Source organism: Polyodon spathula, chromosome 9, assembly GCF_017654505.1.
Source record: "Polyodon spathula isolate WHYD16114869_AA chromosome 9, ASM1765450v1, whole genome shotgun sequence".
NCBI lineage: Eukaryota > Metazoa > Chordata > Actinopteri > Acipenseriformes > Polyodontidae > Polyodon > Polyodon spathula.
In genome coordinates this window covers 39,442,289-39,459,751 of record NC_054542.1, presented here as the reverse complement: position 1 = coordinate 39,459,751, position 17,463 = coordinate 39,442,289, and the positions used below count along the sequence as shown (strand labels likewise).

At 38.2% G+C, this 17,463-nt stretch overlaps 3 protein-coding genes across 5 annotated transcripts in view; 2 read left to right on the top strand and 1 right to left on the bottom strand.

Moving 5' to 3' along the window:
- The first annotated feature begins 3,844 nt into the window (after positions 1 to 3,844).
- Positions 3,845 to 8,727, top strand: ebpl (EBP like). 2 transcript variants are annotated; one of them, XM_041259504.1, is made up of 5 exons: positions 3,845 to 4,110; positions 5,524 to 5,593; positions 6,284 to 6,422; positions 7,009 to 7,252; positions 8,642 to 8,727. In XM_041259504.1, exons 1-4 carry the CDS (start codon positions 3,925 to 3,927, stop codon positions 7,247 to 7,249), a joined length of 636 nt encoding a protein of 211 aa, XP_041115438.1. In that variant the 5' UTR covers positions 3,845 to 3,924; the 3' UTR covers positions 7,250 to 7,252; positions 8,642 to 8,727. The 2 variants fall into 2 exon arrangements, with proteins under 2 accessions (XP_041115438.1, XP_041115437.1); XM_041259503.1 differs by lacking the exon at positions 8,642 to 8,727 and having other exon boundaries at positions 7,009 to 8,496.
- A 1,290-nt stretch (positions 8,728 to 10,017) lies between these two features.
- arl11 (ADP-ribosylation factor-like 11) lies at positions 10,018 to 10,928 on the bottom strand. Its single transcript, XM_041259505.1, has one exon. The coding sequence runs from the start codon at positions 10,557 to 10,559 to the stop codon at positions 10,026 to 10,028; it is 534 nt and encodes a 177-aa protein (XP_041115439.1). The 5' UTR covers positions 10,560 to 10,928; the 3' UTR covers positions 10,018 to 10,025.
- Positions 10,929 to 14,383: 3,455 nt separating this feature from the next.
- rcbtb1 (regulator of chromosome condensation (RCC1) and BTB (POZ) domain containing protein 1) overlaps positions 14,384 to 17,463 on the top strand; it is a 17,606-nt gene continuing 14,526 nt past the window's right edge. Inside the window, exons 1-3 of one of the 2 annotated variants that reach the window (XM_041259497.1) lie at positions 14,384 to 14,562; positions 15,801 to 15,981; positions 16,857 to 17,007. In XM_041259497.1, the coding sequence (XP_041115431.1) occupies positions 15,856 to 15,981; positions 16,857 to 17,007 (277 nt within the window). In that variant the 5' untranslated portion in view covers positions 14,384 to 14,562; positions 15,801 to 15,855. Of the gene's footprint in view, positions 14,563 to 15,800; positions 15,982 to 16,856; positions 17,008 to 17,463 lie in introns of those variants that run through there. The other variant, XM_041259498.1, reaches the window with a different exon arrangement.

Genomic DNA, 17,463 nt, shown 5'->3' with positions numbered 1-17,463 from the left:
TGCTGCCTTTTTGTTTTTCTTTTTTTTTCCATAAGAGAAAGCTCTACATGATGGTACGCTTGGGCACATACCTTCCAGATTAGTGGTGAATATTACTGTAACACAGTGGAATGGAGTTGTTCTGTGGATTACAGAGGATTATATACTGCAGTGCTTGAGGCATTTTAAAATTCAGTACTTCAGTGCCTGTCTTCATATTGCAGCTTTCTTCATCCTAAAGAAATGCTCCGACTGTTTAGGTAACATACAGAAGTGGTTGCAAGTTTGCGGATGCTTTGGTAGCAATTTTTTTTTTCCCTTTTTATCTGAGAGTCTGCTGCAAGCATGCGTTTACATTAAATACAACTGCTTGGCCTTGTTGTCAAACAAGGACAAATTTAATAATTTTTTGTAAGAAATGAGCACTTAATGTCCACCATTCCAGCCTTGCCTCTGCCATATGCCAGTTTTTTTTTTTTTTTTTTTCTGCATGGTTTTATTTTTGAGCAGGTAGAAGCAGGGTGTTATCTTGTTCAGGGCAGCTGTAAGATTAACACAGAAAGATGGGAAATCTGTTGACTTGTAGTCAGTAAATTTGAGAAGTAACCCACCAGATAATTATATCCTATTACACAGTAGATTTGTTTTAATGTATTAAATTAATTTGATAATCTCTTCAATTACCTAATTTTAAAGAAACCACATCCTCTGCACCCCTCAGATTCCACTGAGAAAACCACAAGCAGGTAGGAAATGAACGACTGACTGATTGCCAAGAATGTTTCCTCCAGCTTAGACCTTGAATGACTCTTCAATTAGCCATGCAAGCCCTGATGGTGCCATTAATCTACCCCAGATATAGAAAGTAAAGTTAGACAAAAACACGTACATGCGCATCGCTTACTGTTTTTGCTGCTCTGTATGCTGTAATCTGTGTTGCACTAGTAATTGAATGCATCTGAAGTATTCACTAACCATTCGCTGTACATACCTTATTTACAGGACATGCAGGATACAATAAGTTTTTAAAGAAAAATGACATATGTAGGTAGCATCAACATGTATCCATGGTCTGCACTTAATCTTACCACATCTTCTGCCCAGCTGCCTTTTCCCATAGGGTAAAGTGCTGTATTAAGAGTTTTGATAAAAGGTGTATGTGGCATAAGTGCTATAGTTTTTAGCAGAATAACTTTGTGTTAAACATGTACAGATAGTTTCCCTTTGGCTGTGATATATTCATTGCTGTACACTTAAACCATCACAGTTACGCCTGGCTGCCGTTTCTCACAAGGTGAAAGCCAAAACAACAAGGAGAGTACTACAGGATCCAAACTAACTCGATTTAAGAAAAGGCTTTGCTTCAGGAAACTAACTTTTTTAAATTTATTTTTTAAAATACATTCTATAGAGCATGAACAACCAACAGCATTCATAAACCTTCCTGGGGCGCTTAAAAGCACGTCAGTGTTGAAGGATTTGCTGCACAGAAAAAGTAAACAAGCAGCCAGCAGGATCACGGGAAATCTGCAGGGTATTTTTCTGTTCCCATCAATTAAATTTGTACAAGAGAACCTGCATTCATTGTATTTTTATTTTTCAACCATTGTTGTTAAACTCTTAACTAATCCTTTTTATTTATTTATTTATTTATTTATTTATTTATTATTATGTTTTGAATCGTTCGGGTTTGTTAGATCTAGGGCAGGGTTCCCGCGTCTATTATGAACAATGCTGACACCTACAGGTGAGATTGTGTAATGGAAAATACCCTTTGACTTTGAATCCAAGTCACTACATTGAAGCTTTTATTGAAGTACTGCCTGATTCCAGATGTTTGCGACTCTCTCTTTACTTGATTGCAGCAATGGGGTTCCTCCTTGCATCACATGACCAGCTTTACTGAATTATTTCCCGTCTCAAAGTTTTGTTCTTCGGAAGTGCATTTCTTTACATACAAAGATTGCTCCACAACACTTGGCTGGATTCACAGCACTGATCTTGGATTGTATTTCTTTTAATTTGCTTTTTTTACAGTTCCATTTAGCACTGATGTTGGTCTATGGTACTTACAGTAACTGTACTCCTGCTAATCTGGATCTGAAATCTTTTGGGGATAACAATTTAGCCCACAAGTGATGACTACAAATGAAATTTTTAGTATGCTATGGAAGTTGTTTCATCTTTTAATAGAACAACATTAGGGTTACACTACTACAATGTTCAGTATCTTGGTCAAACATTATGATGGCACTCGCATTAGAAAATGGGTCTACACTGGCATCAATTTCACGTCCTTTTAAACACGATCTTTGGAAACAGAAAGGACAACAGTCTAAGAAATTGATTTAACATTTCAAACAGTCTATTTTACTAACATTTGAAAAAAAAAAAAAAATTCTCAAAAAAGGAACCTAATGCCCTAATAAAGAAATACTTTTATTTTGTATTTGTGGAAGGGGGGGGACTAACCCTAGAAATATAAACCTATATATTTGTATTCCTATTTATGAATGTATACTTTTATACCAGATGTAATGTGTTAAGAGTGTTATTTTTATGCACCATTGCCAAATTAAACCAATTATATGATGTTAGTGTGATATGAGAAAAAAAAAAATACAAACTGACAAAGTCACTGAGGATGAAGCAGTGGTGATGAATGACTCAGTTTTTTTTTCTCGGATAACTGTAAAAGCATCACTAGAAATTTTTATTTGAAATTCAGCTTTTTTTATGCTGTTGGTGAAGTTCTTTGTCTAGTTTTGTGTTGAATCTATGCATGTACATGGCAATGAATTGTACAGTGTAGCTGTACTACTTGGTTAGGTGCCCGTGTATGGATACTAAGACTCATTCTACGCCACTTTGTTAATGAAACTATTTGGTAGACCAGGTACAAGGATGTAAATTTCTGACTTAATAGAGAAGATCAACGATGCATTCCAGTGAGGTGTCTTTCTATTTTCAAACTCCTGAGACGCTCCCATACATTTCACGAAGATGTGTTTAATTATCGCAGAACAGGAGCAATCTACATCCCACTCGCAAACGAATTTTCACACAAGTATGTCAAGCTGGGCCCTATTCTAAAGAGCTTCTATTTTTAGCATGTTGTGCAAAACAAAATTGGCAGTGTTATTAAGCATCCCTATAAGGGGTGCTTGTATGTTTTTGTACATGCACTGCCACATTTAAGATGCTCCCTTCATTTTTGAAGTGTTATGGAAAATCCTTACGCAAAATCTACCCTTTACGGTGACGTGAGCTTTATAATGCTGCCATATTATGATACTGACTTCAAACTGTACCCAACTGTGTTCTGTGATTCTCTAGTTTAGCTTTGTTCCTAGGTGTCTTACAAGAAAATGTAATCCTTTTGTGGCAATAATTTAAGAAAGCTGCTGCCGCAACGCTGCCATATATATATATATATATATATATAAGCGTTATTGTCGTTGACCATGACATTAACCTATGAAGCAGTAAGGATGTCATATTGACAAATACGTAGGACACTTGTGTATCAATGACTATTATATACCGTTTATGTAAGTGGGACCTGAAGGAAAATGCTGCATTTCATTAAAGCATATATTAATTGTACTAAAATAGTTACCCGCTTTTTTTTTGTTTGTTTTGGGGGGGGGGGGGGGGGGGGGGGGTTGTGTATACTAGTACTAACAGGGAAATTTACATGAGACACCTATGCATTTATAAATCGTATAACCTTCTGCAACTTCAGCTCGAGAGTAGAAAAAAATAAAGGCAGCAGTTTCCACCCTATAAACCGCTCTGGAGCTCGTCAAAAGTGGAGAGATCTGCCGAAGATCCAATAACACTGATGCGGGGCGGAGCGAGAGAACAACACTTGAGTACTGATAGGAACTCCCCCATTCAGTACAATATAATTCTTTAAACCTACATAAACCTGTATCTGGAAAAATGTCTTCGGAGTCAAAAGACCCTCCCCAGCTGTTTACCCCAGTTACAGTGTATTCCCTTCTGGCTTGCGGTGTTCAGTTTGTTGTTGGTTACGTGCTGGCACAGTGTTGGGGGAGAAAGTGTTCTGCGGCTGACAGATGGGTTATGGTTTGGTTGTTTTATGACGCCATCGTGCACTTTACGCTGGTAAGTCCAGACTTGGTAGGGTTGAGGCAGTTTATTGATTTCAGTCTGACGAAGTTGAAAAAAAAAAAAAATTCTAAATATGTATTTTCTTTATTTCAAATGCTCTATTATTACTTTACGTTGTTTCATAACGAACTTTTCTTTACAAAATGCTAAAGACAATAAACCATATTTGTGTAATCTTGACGTATGCGACAAGACCGATCTCACGACGGAAGGCCTGGTGAAAAAACTTGAAAAACTGCAGATGCGTTTCATTCAGTCGTGCAACCCTGCACTCTGCATACAGTAACAATTGAAAGGAGTTACAGATTTAGTTACCCGCGTTCACGTTCACTTACAGCTGACAGTAAAAGACAATATTAACACATTCATAAAGGTATCTAAGGTCATCTCTCAGATTCTAGTGTGTATATTTCAGGGCTGTTGATTCAGTCTCAAGTGTGCTTTTACTGTGTCAAGATTTGTCAGTATTTACAAACATACTGTAGCGTGCACAGGGGAAGGCAGCAGCAGGGTTTGTAGGTGACGTAATCACATACAAAGACATAAGCCCGATATACGGTCCTTGCAAAGGAGCCAGCTCTTTTGTACAGCGGTATCGGCAGCTATGCTGGGGTGCAAGAGCCCCGGGTTCATGTCTGCTTTTCGTGTGTGTGGATTACCTCGCTGTGTGAGGCGGGAACCGAGATCGCTACAATACTTTTAGGAATGTTGGGATAGAAAACAAGCATTGACTCATTTTTGGTTCTGTAGTATGTGTTAAATGCCAATTATTTCATTAAAGGATTATGATGTTTGGTCATAATTAAATTAGTGTAAGTCATTGCGTGTCACAGCTGAATCAAAGTTGTGTGAGGTACAGTACCTTGGGCAAAGGAAAGTCCCTGGCACTTGTATGGTGCTACGTGACCATTATTTGATGGTATTGAGAATGGACTGGCCAGAAAAACACACTCAACTAACCTGAATTCTATTGAACATGGGTGGTATGTTCTAGAAAGACGTGCTACCTACAAAAAATGTATGAAGAACTCATCAATGTACTTTTCACAACAACCCATTCTCCATCTCATCAGTTATTGTGGCTCGTCTAGGATATTATTTAAATTAATTGAAGCACGCCAAACACAGCCTAGTTTCATGGTCAACTGTTGATCTTTTTTATTTAAATTGTGACCAAACTTTTTTGATGAGTATAATTTAAAACTAGTAATGTTCTGTAAACACAGGCAACCCTAAATTAGAGTAAAGTATTTGTGTTTCTCTTTTCAGGATTTATCAATGATTCCTCAGTGTTTCATAGTGTTTATTACATTGTAGAACTGTATTATCGTATTTCTTATGATGCTGTATTTAAAGTTGATATGGAAGGTTTGTCTTATGTCCCATTATCATTTATTTCCCCCCAAGGAGGGTCCATTTGTGTATATGTCTCTGATAGGAACCGTTGCGACTTCTGACAACATCTTTGCTGATTTGTGTAAGTATACTTTTTTTGCCAGTACTATCTCGAGAACAGTTTTGTTGTATTGTATGTACCAGTGTGTATGCACATATAGGCAATATGAAATGACAGTTTGCAGTATACTCAGATCTCTTGCTGATTTCCTGTGTCTCTTTGGAAACATCCTTGCTTCCCCATGCATGCAGAGTAAACTGCATTTCGGACAGGATTTCCTCTAGTAATGTCTGAGAGACGCCAGTCGTTTCTTTGTAGAAAACCCTCTACTGGAGTTAGAGGGTAATGTATTTTACACAGCACAATATACAATGTGTTTTTAATAATACAGTATATAGTATATAAGAATAATGTAACATACTAGGTAATATTATTGCAATGTATTGACCATCTGATACAAACAATTTGATACAAAGACATTTCAGGTGGCTGTATTGCATCAATATCAGGGTCTATATATATTGTCCTTTGTGCCACAGATTACAAATAAGAATTTTGTGCCACAGATTACAAGTTAGTCTAGCAAGAATACAGAGATTCTGCAAGGTATCAGCATTGCACAGAACGAAGCTTGTGCTGCTGGATGTTGGAGGAAACTTGCCATTTATTATGCTGTTAGATGGCTTCTTTCTAACAAGTAGTAACTCTGGTTGTTACATGTGGGCTAGCTCTATTGAGTGGCAGAATGTAAAGGTTTTTATATCTCTACAGGGAAAGAGTATGGAAAGGCAGACGAGAGATGGCTTCACTCGCACCCCACGATCGTATCCATTGAAATCCTCACTGTGGTTTTAGACGGTCTTCTAGCCCTGGTGCTTGTTTATGCCATCGTCAAGGATAAATACTACAGGTGATGTTAGTTTCACTTTACTTGTTGCCACTTCAGTTGTTCAGCTGATGGAGAGACAAATGCATTTTCAGTGGCTGATTTCCTCCTGCGGAAAAGAACGTGCTTAATGGCGTTCAGTGGCAGAGCACTGATCGAAGCGAGTGAACACACAGGCCACCTGCGTTGACCTCTGAGGATAAAGGGTGCCACCCGCTCATAAAAAAACGGAACTGCCCCATTTCGAAGAAAAGTGACAAATGGTAAAGCAAATTTCACGAGAGGAATGGAATCATTTTAATGACATTAAACTAGCAGGAAACTGCTCATTCCTACGCTAGCACAATCGTTTTGTACTAGATTTATGCTGTTACAAATGTATTCCTCTCTTGCCATTTGCCTTTGCCTTGACAGTATTGAAATGAAACGTGAAAAGGTGACTTGTAGGTGAAAGGCAACCCTGACCCTGAATTTAAACATTAGTGACTCTGAATTCATCAACATAGGGGTGGAATTCCAGGTAGCCTTTTGGACGGTACCAGATGGAACACTATTTCATATAAGTGATTAACCTTGCTGTATTTTAAGCACATTTAGTTTTTCTTTTCAGGCATTTCATACAGATCACACTGTGTGTCTGTGAGCTGTATGGAGGCTGGATGACCTTCTGCCCTGACTGGCTTGATGGAAGCCCCAGCCTGAACACCAGCAGCTGGCTTTACCTCTGGGTCTACTTGGTTTTCTTCAATGGTGTCTGGGTTGTCATTCCGGGACTGTTACTGTGGCAATCCTGGTTGGGGCTTCAGAGAATGCATCAAGCAGAGAAAATGACTGGAAAGAAACTTAAATAGAAGGTAGTTTTTCTGCTGCAAGTGAATGCATGTCTGCATTGATAACTAACTGGTATTTCACATCCAATGCAATACATTATAGTGGTTGGCGTGAGGATATTCTTGTGTCAGAGGAATACTAATTCTTTGTATATTTCTGGAAACATTCATCTTGTGGCTGGGGTGAATGCTCTCTTCATGTACACTGTTCCACAGATTCATTCTTCAAATCATCAGGTAATGAAAAGGACAGTGGTTAATACTAGGTTCTGTCATAAGGACATAAGAAATGTTGAACTTGGATAAAAATGCAACATAAGCAACACGTATAAGTTAATATGTACCGTTGAGCCTGTCTGTGGTACAAAACTCTGAGGACAGCAAAGTGTGGACTTTACCTACAAGAACGTAACAGTCAACATAGCTGTTAATCTAAAAGTGTAGAGATGAAAACTGCTAAATAATAATATGACTTGAATTAAAACCCTGATATAAACAATATCATCTGCAGCTATTTTACAGGTACGGTTGGTTTGTATGAATTAGATTAATTCCATCAAATAATAACGTTCTCAATTTCTTACAAGTACATTATGCAGGAAACTGTTGTCTTGGTTCAAGTTATATGCCTTTTTAAAGTAGTAAAGTTTGCTTATTTCAGCCTCTGCTCCACTCCAAGTCCCCAAGGTGGAGGTTTTTGCAATATTTATCCTGGCAGTAGATAGTTCTAACTGTAGATGTATAGATGGCACTTGGCCCCAGAAAGAAATACCCTCTGGACATTCCCAGAGCATGTGCATTGAGGTGCCAGGTGTTTTTGGAGAACAGAGATTACCAAGTGGGTCTGAGGGGATTCCCACCTGGCATCTCTTCAGAGGCGTCCAGTATATCCTGTGGCACGCTTTGAAATGAATTAGCTGATTAGGGTTTTTTTGATGCTTTAAAAATATTATGCCACATCGTATTCCAATAAATTGGCCCATCCTCTGAGGTTAGATCTTTTTCCTGTATTTTGGTAATAGTCAGCGGCTTATATGAAGTTTTTAACAGATGAGAGTATATTGCAGAGACTAGCCCCCTAGAGGAAGTTCCTGAAACCCAGTCTATAATAGGATTATTATTATTATTATTATTATTATTATTATTATTGTTTTATTTATTTCTTAGCAGATACCCTTTATCCAGAGTGACTTAGTTGTTACAAAGTATCACATTACACAATATCACATTACACAATATCACCTTACAGATAAGAGCAGTTATAAAGTACAGTAAAATCAGTAGAAAATAAGATCAAATTCAAGTAAGAGCAAAATAAAGAATACAGTAAATAATTACCTTTTAGAGCGAATTCAAATATAAAAGTAAATTCCATTAAGAGCATGTAATACTGTTTTCCCTTTCTAAATTCAGTTTTTCTTGGAGGTCATTTACCTGCTCCATGCAGAACTGTCACTGCCATTCATTTGCTTAAGACAGGCAACGACAGAGAAGTGCATCCTGCTGTTGAGTGAGGAGACCAAGGATGAATGAGAGGACAGTGGTTGACCAAATAAAAAAAATAAAAACAGACAACTTCAGTGCTATGAAGCCCCTATTTTAATTTACAACCACACCTAGCTGCTGAGACCCAGATGGAATGAGCTGAAGGAACTGTGTGTCAGCCAAGCTAAACTGTGTGAATAACAAGGGATAACTTTAATTCAAACAAAATGCTACTCAGTGTTTAATGTGAGCACAATCTTTAAATAATACCATCTTTTAATATCTAATAATAATATAATCGTCAAGAAAATGTTATACCAAATTGAAATGTAAATTCTCACAAGAGGTCAAGCAGTGTAGTAATGTGAGCAGTAATGTGAGTTCAAGTGCTATACAAACAAAAAGAGGTTTCCCCCTCTGTATACCACTTCAGAAGAACGTTTCACATCGGAACAACTCAAAATGGTTTCCGGCCATGAAAAGAACACACACAAAAGCCCCACAGAATTTGAACAGGAATGTTTAAAAAAAAATGTTTTTTTACAGAATGTTTAAACCCTTGCTGAAGAATATCCTGAGTCCATTAGGGTCAGAAAATAATCTGTTTATCAAGCAAGCTAATTGAAGTGATGCAAGAGGAAATCTCCACCCAAAACAAATATTAGGGTACTAAACTTTTATTTCGTTTTGAGCTTGCAAAAACAAGTGGGGAATGTTCTCCTTTTGTACACGGTAATTTGGCTGTGGGTGACAAGTGAAATGCTTTTTGCATAAAAAATAGACCTTATTCACAAAGATTCAACTCATATGCTAGCAAAAATTAGTTAATATATTTTGGTTTTATGAATTAATTTAATGTTGATCGTTATGCAATGTTCAAGACTGTTTTGGCTTTTTTAACAACAGTAGAACAGTTTATTTAATATCAATACAATATCCATTTTTTAATAGAGGGTGCAAAATAGTTTCCCCATTTCATCTCAAAGTGAACAAAATGAAACCTAATAACACATTTTAAAAAACTCCAATAAACTACTTTGTTCATTCCTACAATTTACTTATGTTAATAGTTTTGCTGTTTTGCACCTTTTAAATTGCACCAGGTCACAAATTAAATCCCTAACAACTTTAGATGTTGAGATGAAAAAGAGCCAAAGCATAGACTTGCAACCACCTTTAAGATAACAGTTCCTTCTGTAAAAAAAAAAAAAAAGAAAAATAGATAGATAGATAGATAGATAGTTGCAGTACTGTATATAAAGTATTTTAGTCTAATGAAGACTCTCAGTCTTTAATCCCCAATCCTAAGGTTTTACTTGGTTCTAATTAATTCCGAAACAGACTGAAATGCCTCCTTTAGTCCCTCCCCAGTATAAGCACTGCAGCCCTGGATCTCCCAGTTTCTGTTGTCGTAGCTCTTGAGGTTCAACCTGAGAGCAATCTCCCTGATGGACAGAGAGCTGGGTATATCCTGCTTGTTGGCCAGCACCATTAATGGGATCTCTTTCATGTTGTCATGCTTCAAGACCTGCTTCAGCTCCTTTTTGGCCTCCTCCAGCCTTGCCTCGTCCGTGCTGTCCACCACAAAGACCAAGCCGTCGCTGTCCTCTAAGAAGTGCTTCCAGTTGGGCCTCATCTGGACCTGGCCACCCACATCCCAGACCGTCAGGGAGAGGTGTTTCTCCAGCTCCAGCATTTCCACATTGAAGCCAATAGTGGGCGAGGTTTGCACAGTCTGGTTGAGTTTGAGTTTGTATAGAAGTGTGGACTTGCCCGATGAATCCAGGCCCATCAATAGCACCCTGGTGGACCTTTTGTGAGCCCTTCTCGAGCTGACAGTTCCCATGGTAGCAGTCCTCGCAGTCTAAAGCTGTATGAGCAATGTTTCCGCACCAGTTCCTCAAAAACACCTCCTCTTGCACAACAACAAAAAGATTGATAGGGTCACATGAAACATTGGTTGCCAATAACAAACTGAAAGTTGGCAGCTCCCCACCACTTTGCATTTAAAAGAAGAAGTTGGAGAACTAATCTCTATCATCTGCAGATCGTCCTAAATATTTGTTTTCAGAGTTACCAATGAAATGCAAAATAGGATCCGTTCAAAGAAAGAAGCAACTGGCACAATATGCTCTTCTCTCTGCGTGTGTGTGTCTCTCTGCAAAGTAGAGCAAGATACCTGAGTACAAGGTACTTGAAATGGGGAGATAACAAACTCCCAGTGCAGCCAAATCATTACAGTGTGACAGTCACATGATAAAAAGTAAAGTTTACTCTGTCTCTTATAAGATTAAGCTGTGCTTTACAAATATTTACTTAAGGGTTTTGCAGCTTTACTTGTATAGGGTGGGGTTCTACTGCATGTTTGATATTTAGACCAAAGTCTATTATATATATATATATATATATATATATATATATATATATATATATATATATATATATATATATATATATACACACACACATATATATATATACATACACACTGAGTGTACAAAACATTAGGAACACCGTCCTAATATTGAGTTGCACCCCCTTTTGCCCTGAGAACAGCCTCAATTCGTCGGGACATGGACTCTACAATGTCGAAAGCGTTCCACAGGGATGCTGGCCCATGTTGACTCCAATGCTTCCCACAGTTGTGTCAAGTTGGCTGGTAGTGGATCTCTTCTCCGAATAGCTCGTTCCATCTCATCCCACAGATGCTCAATTGGATTGAGATCTGGTGACTGGGCAGGCACTGCAATAAGCTGAATTCACTGTCATGTTCGTGGAACCATTCCTGGACAATCCTAGCCTTATGGTATGGGGCATTATCCTTCTGAAAAATTTCCATTAGCAGATGGATACACTGCTGCTGTGAAGGGATGCATCTGATTGGCAATGATTTTCAGATATCCTGTGGCATTCAAACGTTGCTCCACTTTTATCAAGGGGCCGAATGTGTGCCATGAAAAAACCACCACCACCAGCCTGCAATGTTGACACGCGGCATGATGGACGCATGTACTCGTGGTTTTCGCCATACCCTAGTCCTCCCATCAGCGTGAAACAGCAGGAACCGGGACTCATCAGACCAGGCAATGTTTTTCCAATCCTCCAGTGTCCAGTGTTTTTGTTCTTTAACCCACTGCAGCCGCAGTTTCTTGTGTTTTCCTGAAAGAAGTTGAACTCTGTTAGGTCATCGGCTGCCATACCCCATTCCTGTCAAGGTACGACAAGTTGTACATTCTTTCATGGGTCTTTCAGCACCAGTGTTATACTGGACTGTCAGTTGACTAACTGTAGCCCATCTGTTGCTCTGCACAATTCATGTCAGCCTCCTTTGGCCTCTTTCATGAATGGGCCGTTTTCGAACACTGGCCTGCCGTTGGCTGGATGTCCTTTGGGTAGTGGACCATCCTTGATACACACGGGAAACTGCTGAGCATGAAAAACCCAGCAGCATTGCAGTTCTTTACACACTCAAACCGGCGCGCCTGGCACCTACTACCATACCCTGTTCAAAGGCACTTAAATCTTTTGTCTTGCCCATTTACCCTCTGAATGGCACACATACACAATCCATGTCTCAATTATGTCAAGGCTTAAAAATCCTCATTTAGCCTGTCTCCCCTTCATCTACACTGATTGAAGTGGATTTAACAGGTTACATCAATAAGGGATCATAGCTTTCACCTTGCAAATCCAGTGGTGCAAAGAGGTCCAAAAATGGACTACCAAGCAGTGGAGAAATGTGATATGGTCAGATGAATCATCCTTCACCATGTTCTCGACAAATGAACAAGTGTACGTGTGGCGCCAACCTAAAGAACTCTGAGTGCTTGGTTCCAACAGTGAAGGGGTTCTGGTGGTTCCGTAATGTTGTGGGGCGGATTTTCCGGCATCGTTTGGGTGCACTCATTCCCTTAGAAGGCAAGGTCAATGCTAATCGCTACTTAATGGTACTGAGTGATCATCTTCACCCCATGTTGCAGCATTTATGGGATATTCTGGAACGACGCCTGAGACAGCGTTTTCCACGTCCATCAACCAGGCGTGAGTTAATTGACTTTCTCATGGAAGAATGGTGCCGCATCCCTCCTGCAGAATTCCAGAGGCTGGTAGACTATGCCACGGCGCATACAGGCCGTACTGGCCACATCTGGTGGCCCAACGCCCTATTAAGTGACTTTACATTGGTTTTTCCATTTTTTTGTCCACTACCTGTACATACATACATACATACATATATATGGTTAAGTGATATCGAAACAAGATATTATACTGTATTTAGTTATAATGAAACCGTATCAGAAAAATGGTCCATATTGTTTTGTGAACCGCTAGTTAAATACTTGGTTGTACAATGGTGAAAAAAACAAACTTCTTGTAATCTACCGGTTTGTAAAATTGAATATATACCAGTTATTTCCAATCAATCATAAAATAACCTGTTGTTCTAGCAACAAAGATTTCAAAGTTCAAAGTTTTTTATATATATATATATATATATATATATATATATATATATATATATATATATATATATATATATATATATTTGGTACAATGCAAGGTTAAAGAAAGTTCCCAGTTTTCTTCCCTTCATTTCATGTTGTCTGTTTCACTTCATTTCAGTGTCTTCTGCCTCAAAGCAGTCAGTCAACTGAAAGTTCTGAAAGCAAGGCTTGCAAAGCAGTATTTCTTTAACCCAGTTTAACCAGACATCTTTCACATGCACATACACTTGTCATAAAATAGCAAATGGAAGTGCACAATGGGTAAGACTTGTGGAATTCTTTTTTTTTAAATTTATTTATTTTAACTTCTACTGTAGTTGGAGAACTGCCATTTGGGATACAATTGCAATACATCTGTATTTTTAAGAAACCCTAGCAGACCCGTTTCACAAACCACAGAATTATCAACAATTGGAGCCATATGGCTTTCCAACGAATAGCGCATCCTGGTGCAACCTGTGTGATAACACTGGGGTCTAAATAGAATCATGTTATCAAGTCCAGCCGTGCCAGCTGACAGTTACTTTTGTGATAAATGTTGTAGAGGTCAGATTATGTTATTACACAACTGAACCATAAAACAGTGGAATTGGATATTGAAAATGTGGTAAATGTATGTTAAAGTTTATAAAAACAAAAACAATAGACACTGAAGAGAGTTTTGTTAATTGTTATCCAGAAGTTCTGAAGACACGCGGCCAGCTGCATAGTTTTCCTATTGCTTATCACCCCACCGCCTTTGTTGTTCTATTATGAACGGTTTAGTTTCAGTTTTTGAATCTATTGCTCGGCAATGTTAGCTGTTTATAATATTCATCACTGAATACTAGGAGGTAATGGCAATATCAAAATTAAACAAAATGGTTTATTTTCAGCTGAGCACGTTAGGAAATGCTAGCGTGTTTGGCAACAGACTTTGTGGTGCAACTCTTCGCATTTATTTGTCAAGAATGACTGCACAGATGTAACGTTTTACCAAAAGCGCTTCTAAATCACAACTTCGTTATAGTATTGTGTTTGGACTACCCATGGGCGCCTTATAAAAAGCTTTAAATTAGAGTTATTTAAAAAAAAAAAAAAATCTGACGTAACAAATGTAAATAATATTATGTTAAGAAAACAAGCGCCCTCGCGCACGCGTACTCGGCGCCTCTGCCCGTGGTTCGCACGTTCCCTGGTAGATTACTCTGCCCTGACTATATCATGACATCCTTTATCCTCGTTTCATTTCCTGGCTCAGAATAACAATACGGGTTTGTGTTTCAGTACCACAGCACTGGGACTTCTGCTGGTGCGCCAGTCTGGCCTATACGGCGAAGCTATCAAGAGACAATTAATATATAGGTAAGCATGTTAATTAAATGCAGTGTTTTTCTGTCTCCTCCTGGAATACAGTCACGGCGCGATAGTGAAGTAAATGACTGTTGTTTTTGTTGTGTGGGTGTTTTGTTTTGGCTTGGCTGTGCTGATCCTGCACTTTCAATCCCAATTTTAATTTTGCTCAGTTTGGTTACTGTAGTCTACGGTATGCATAATATTGCATTTTACACGTTTTTTGTGTGATAACGCTGGGTCGTGATATCGTGCAAAACCTTATTTGTTTCTCTGCACTAGTCTTAATATTATATCCAAGATATTTTATTAATTAGTCATACAGAAATTTACTTTTTTGGAAGCAGTACATGCTTGCAATATAATACAGATTCTGCTTTACTTTCTGTAGCATTATTTACGGTGTCCAAAATACTTAAACTTGGTACTGCGGTATACTTAACCAATGCTCGATGTATTTTGATCATTGTGTTTGGGCTATGTAATTTAGATTAAAATGTTGTAGGGCAGTATAGACTCGTGTTTGTTTGCTCAAATCTTGATGATTTGTGCCTTTCATCCGTCGATTCTCTACAGAAAGTACAGCTTGTAGCACCTGAGCCCGCGTTATTCTCACACAGTTTAATGTAACAACAGATGCTCCCGCTGTGTTTTGACAACACATCTGGAGAAAGAGATCATGACAGATTGAATGGTTAATGTTGGTGGTAATGGTAAACACTCATTGTGCAACAAAGTACTATACACGATCAGGCATACGACTTCCTTATACCAGACTTGATGTCAGAATTTGCTTAGTTGTGATTAACATGTGGAGGCTGACACACTGACATATAGTTATAACGTCTGTCAGACCGATAGTTTGGAATTTGTAAGCTGTAAAGAAAGCCATATTCAGTCAAGGTAGGAGACTGACAAAAAAAAGAAGGTATATTTTGCTACCTCTGTTACTTGAAAATGCACACTGCAACAAAACGTGGAAATGTAGGTCACCTATACCCACAAAGATATTTTCTCATGGCTATACTATGGATTGACTGTAGTTTGCAATGCTTGTTAACATGCTTTACCCTATTCTTTACAATACTTACCTGTGCTTAACCTTGTTTTCAATGTGCTTCATTAGACATGCTTTTACTATGGTAACATTTTATAAGGGTAGAATTGGATACTCCCAAGGTAATTGTGCTGGTGAATGTTCACACATACAGACACCAAGCAACCAAACTGATTTACACTTCCTGTTTCAGGTGTAGCAGCAATGCAATCTGCCCCCCTCATCTGTGTTGTCTAAGAAGTGAAGCCATGGTAGATGTGGGAAAGTGGCCACTATTCACTCTGCTGTCATCTCAAGAAATTGCTTCAATCCGGCAAGCGTGCGTGTTTGGCACCTCCGCAAATGAAGCCATATACATAACACATAGCGATGAGGTAAGACTTCTGCTGTTATTATAAGAGACACACAGGGACAATGATTTTCCAAATACTTGGTGAAAATTAGTGGAAAGAAATGAGAAGAATTCTACTACCAACCTCTAATCTGAGCCACGTTATCGTAGTGAAGTGCATGCTGAAAGCAGCCCTGGAAAGTTTATTTCCACATAAAAACAAAGTACGATCAGTACTCTGAGCAAGTCACTAGGTGCCAACTAATTTTTGGTTAATGTAAGTCTACTGTACAGTGTCCTATTTGTCCCTTGAATCAACAGCCTCTTTTTTTAATTTTTTTTTTTTTTAATGAAGATACATCCAATTACTGAATTGTAAAGGACAGCATTTGGTGAATTATTGGTTGGTGTAAATAGAAGACGTGATGTGGGGTACAGTACATTCCCCTTATGAAGTGAATGTTACTTTTACAAATGCACTAAACGCAGTGCCAGCAAGGTACATTTACTGAAAGAAAAATTCAATTCAAGGAGACATTTACTTTGTTTTCACACCAAGCAGATACAAGTTTAGGAATCCTGTTCAGTCATTTACTCGTAGTTACACATAATATCTTTATTTTTATATTCCGCTTTTCATAGTGGACCACCATCACAAAATGCTTTACAGAGGTAGGCTGTGAACAGTGCATTATATACAGAGTCACTTACAATAGAACATTGATTTAACATCTCATCTGCAGGATGGAGCACAAGAAGGTTAAGTGACTTGGTCAGGGTCACACAGTCAGTCAGTCAGTGGCAGAGGTTGGATTGATCTGGTGGCCTTGTGCTACAATTAAGAGGGTATTGTTAGGCAGGTGTAAAATTAATTCAGGTTAGTTTGTTATTATTATTATTATTATTTTTTCATTGCAGGTTTTTGTTTTTGGTCTAAACTGCAGTAACTGCCTGGGGACAGGTGACAACCAAAGCACGATTGTGCCAAAGAAACTGGAAGTGCTGTGTGGGAAAAAGATTGTCAGCCTGAGCTATGGCAGCGGGCCACATGTTCTACTTGCAACTGAAGGTACAGCAAACTCTCTAGATAATATCTTTCATTGATTTTTAATACGTTAAATTTCTGAACTCTTAGTTGGACAAATGTATCTGTTTTCTTGTTCTAAGAAATGTTTTGGGCATAAACATTTTTTGTAGTTTTATGTTATCAAGGGAGCTGGAAGAGGTTGTACTGAAAGTGAAGGAGGGGTGTTACTAAACTAGTAAGAAGTTACTTGTTTATGTTTTCACTAGTTTTGTTGCTAATTTCATTACAGTTCCTCTAATTGAAGATTAGACTATTAAAATAGAGTGATATTTAAGTTATACAAATATGAAACTATGTATTGTAATAATTAGTCACACTATAGCATATATATATACACACACACACACACACACACAGTTTGTGTTACTACCTGAAATCTTGATGCAGTTAAATGGGATTTTTTTCCCTTTGATTTACACAACCTACTCAACTCTTTGA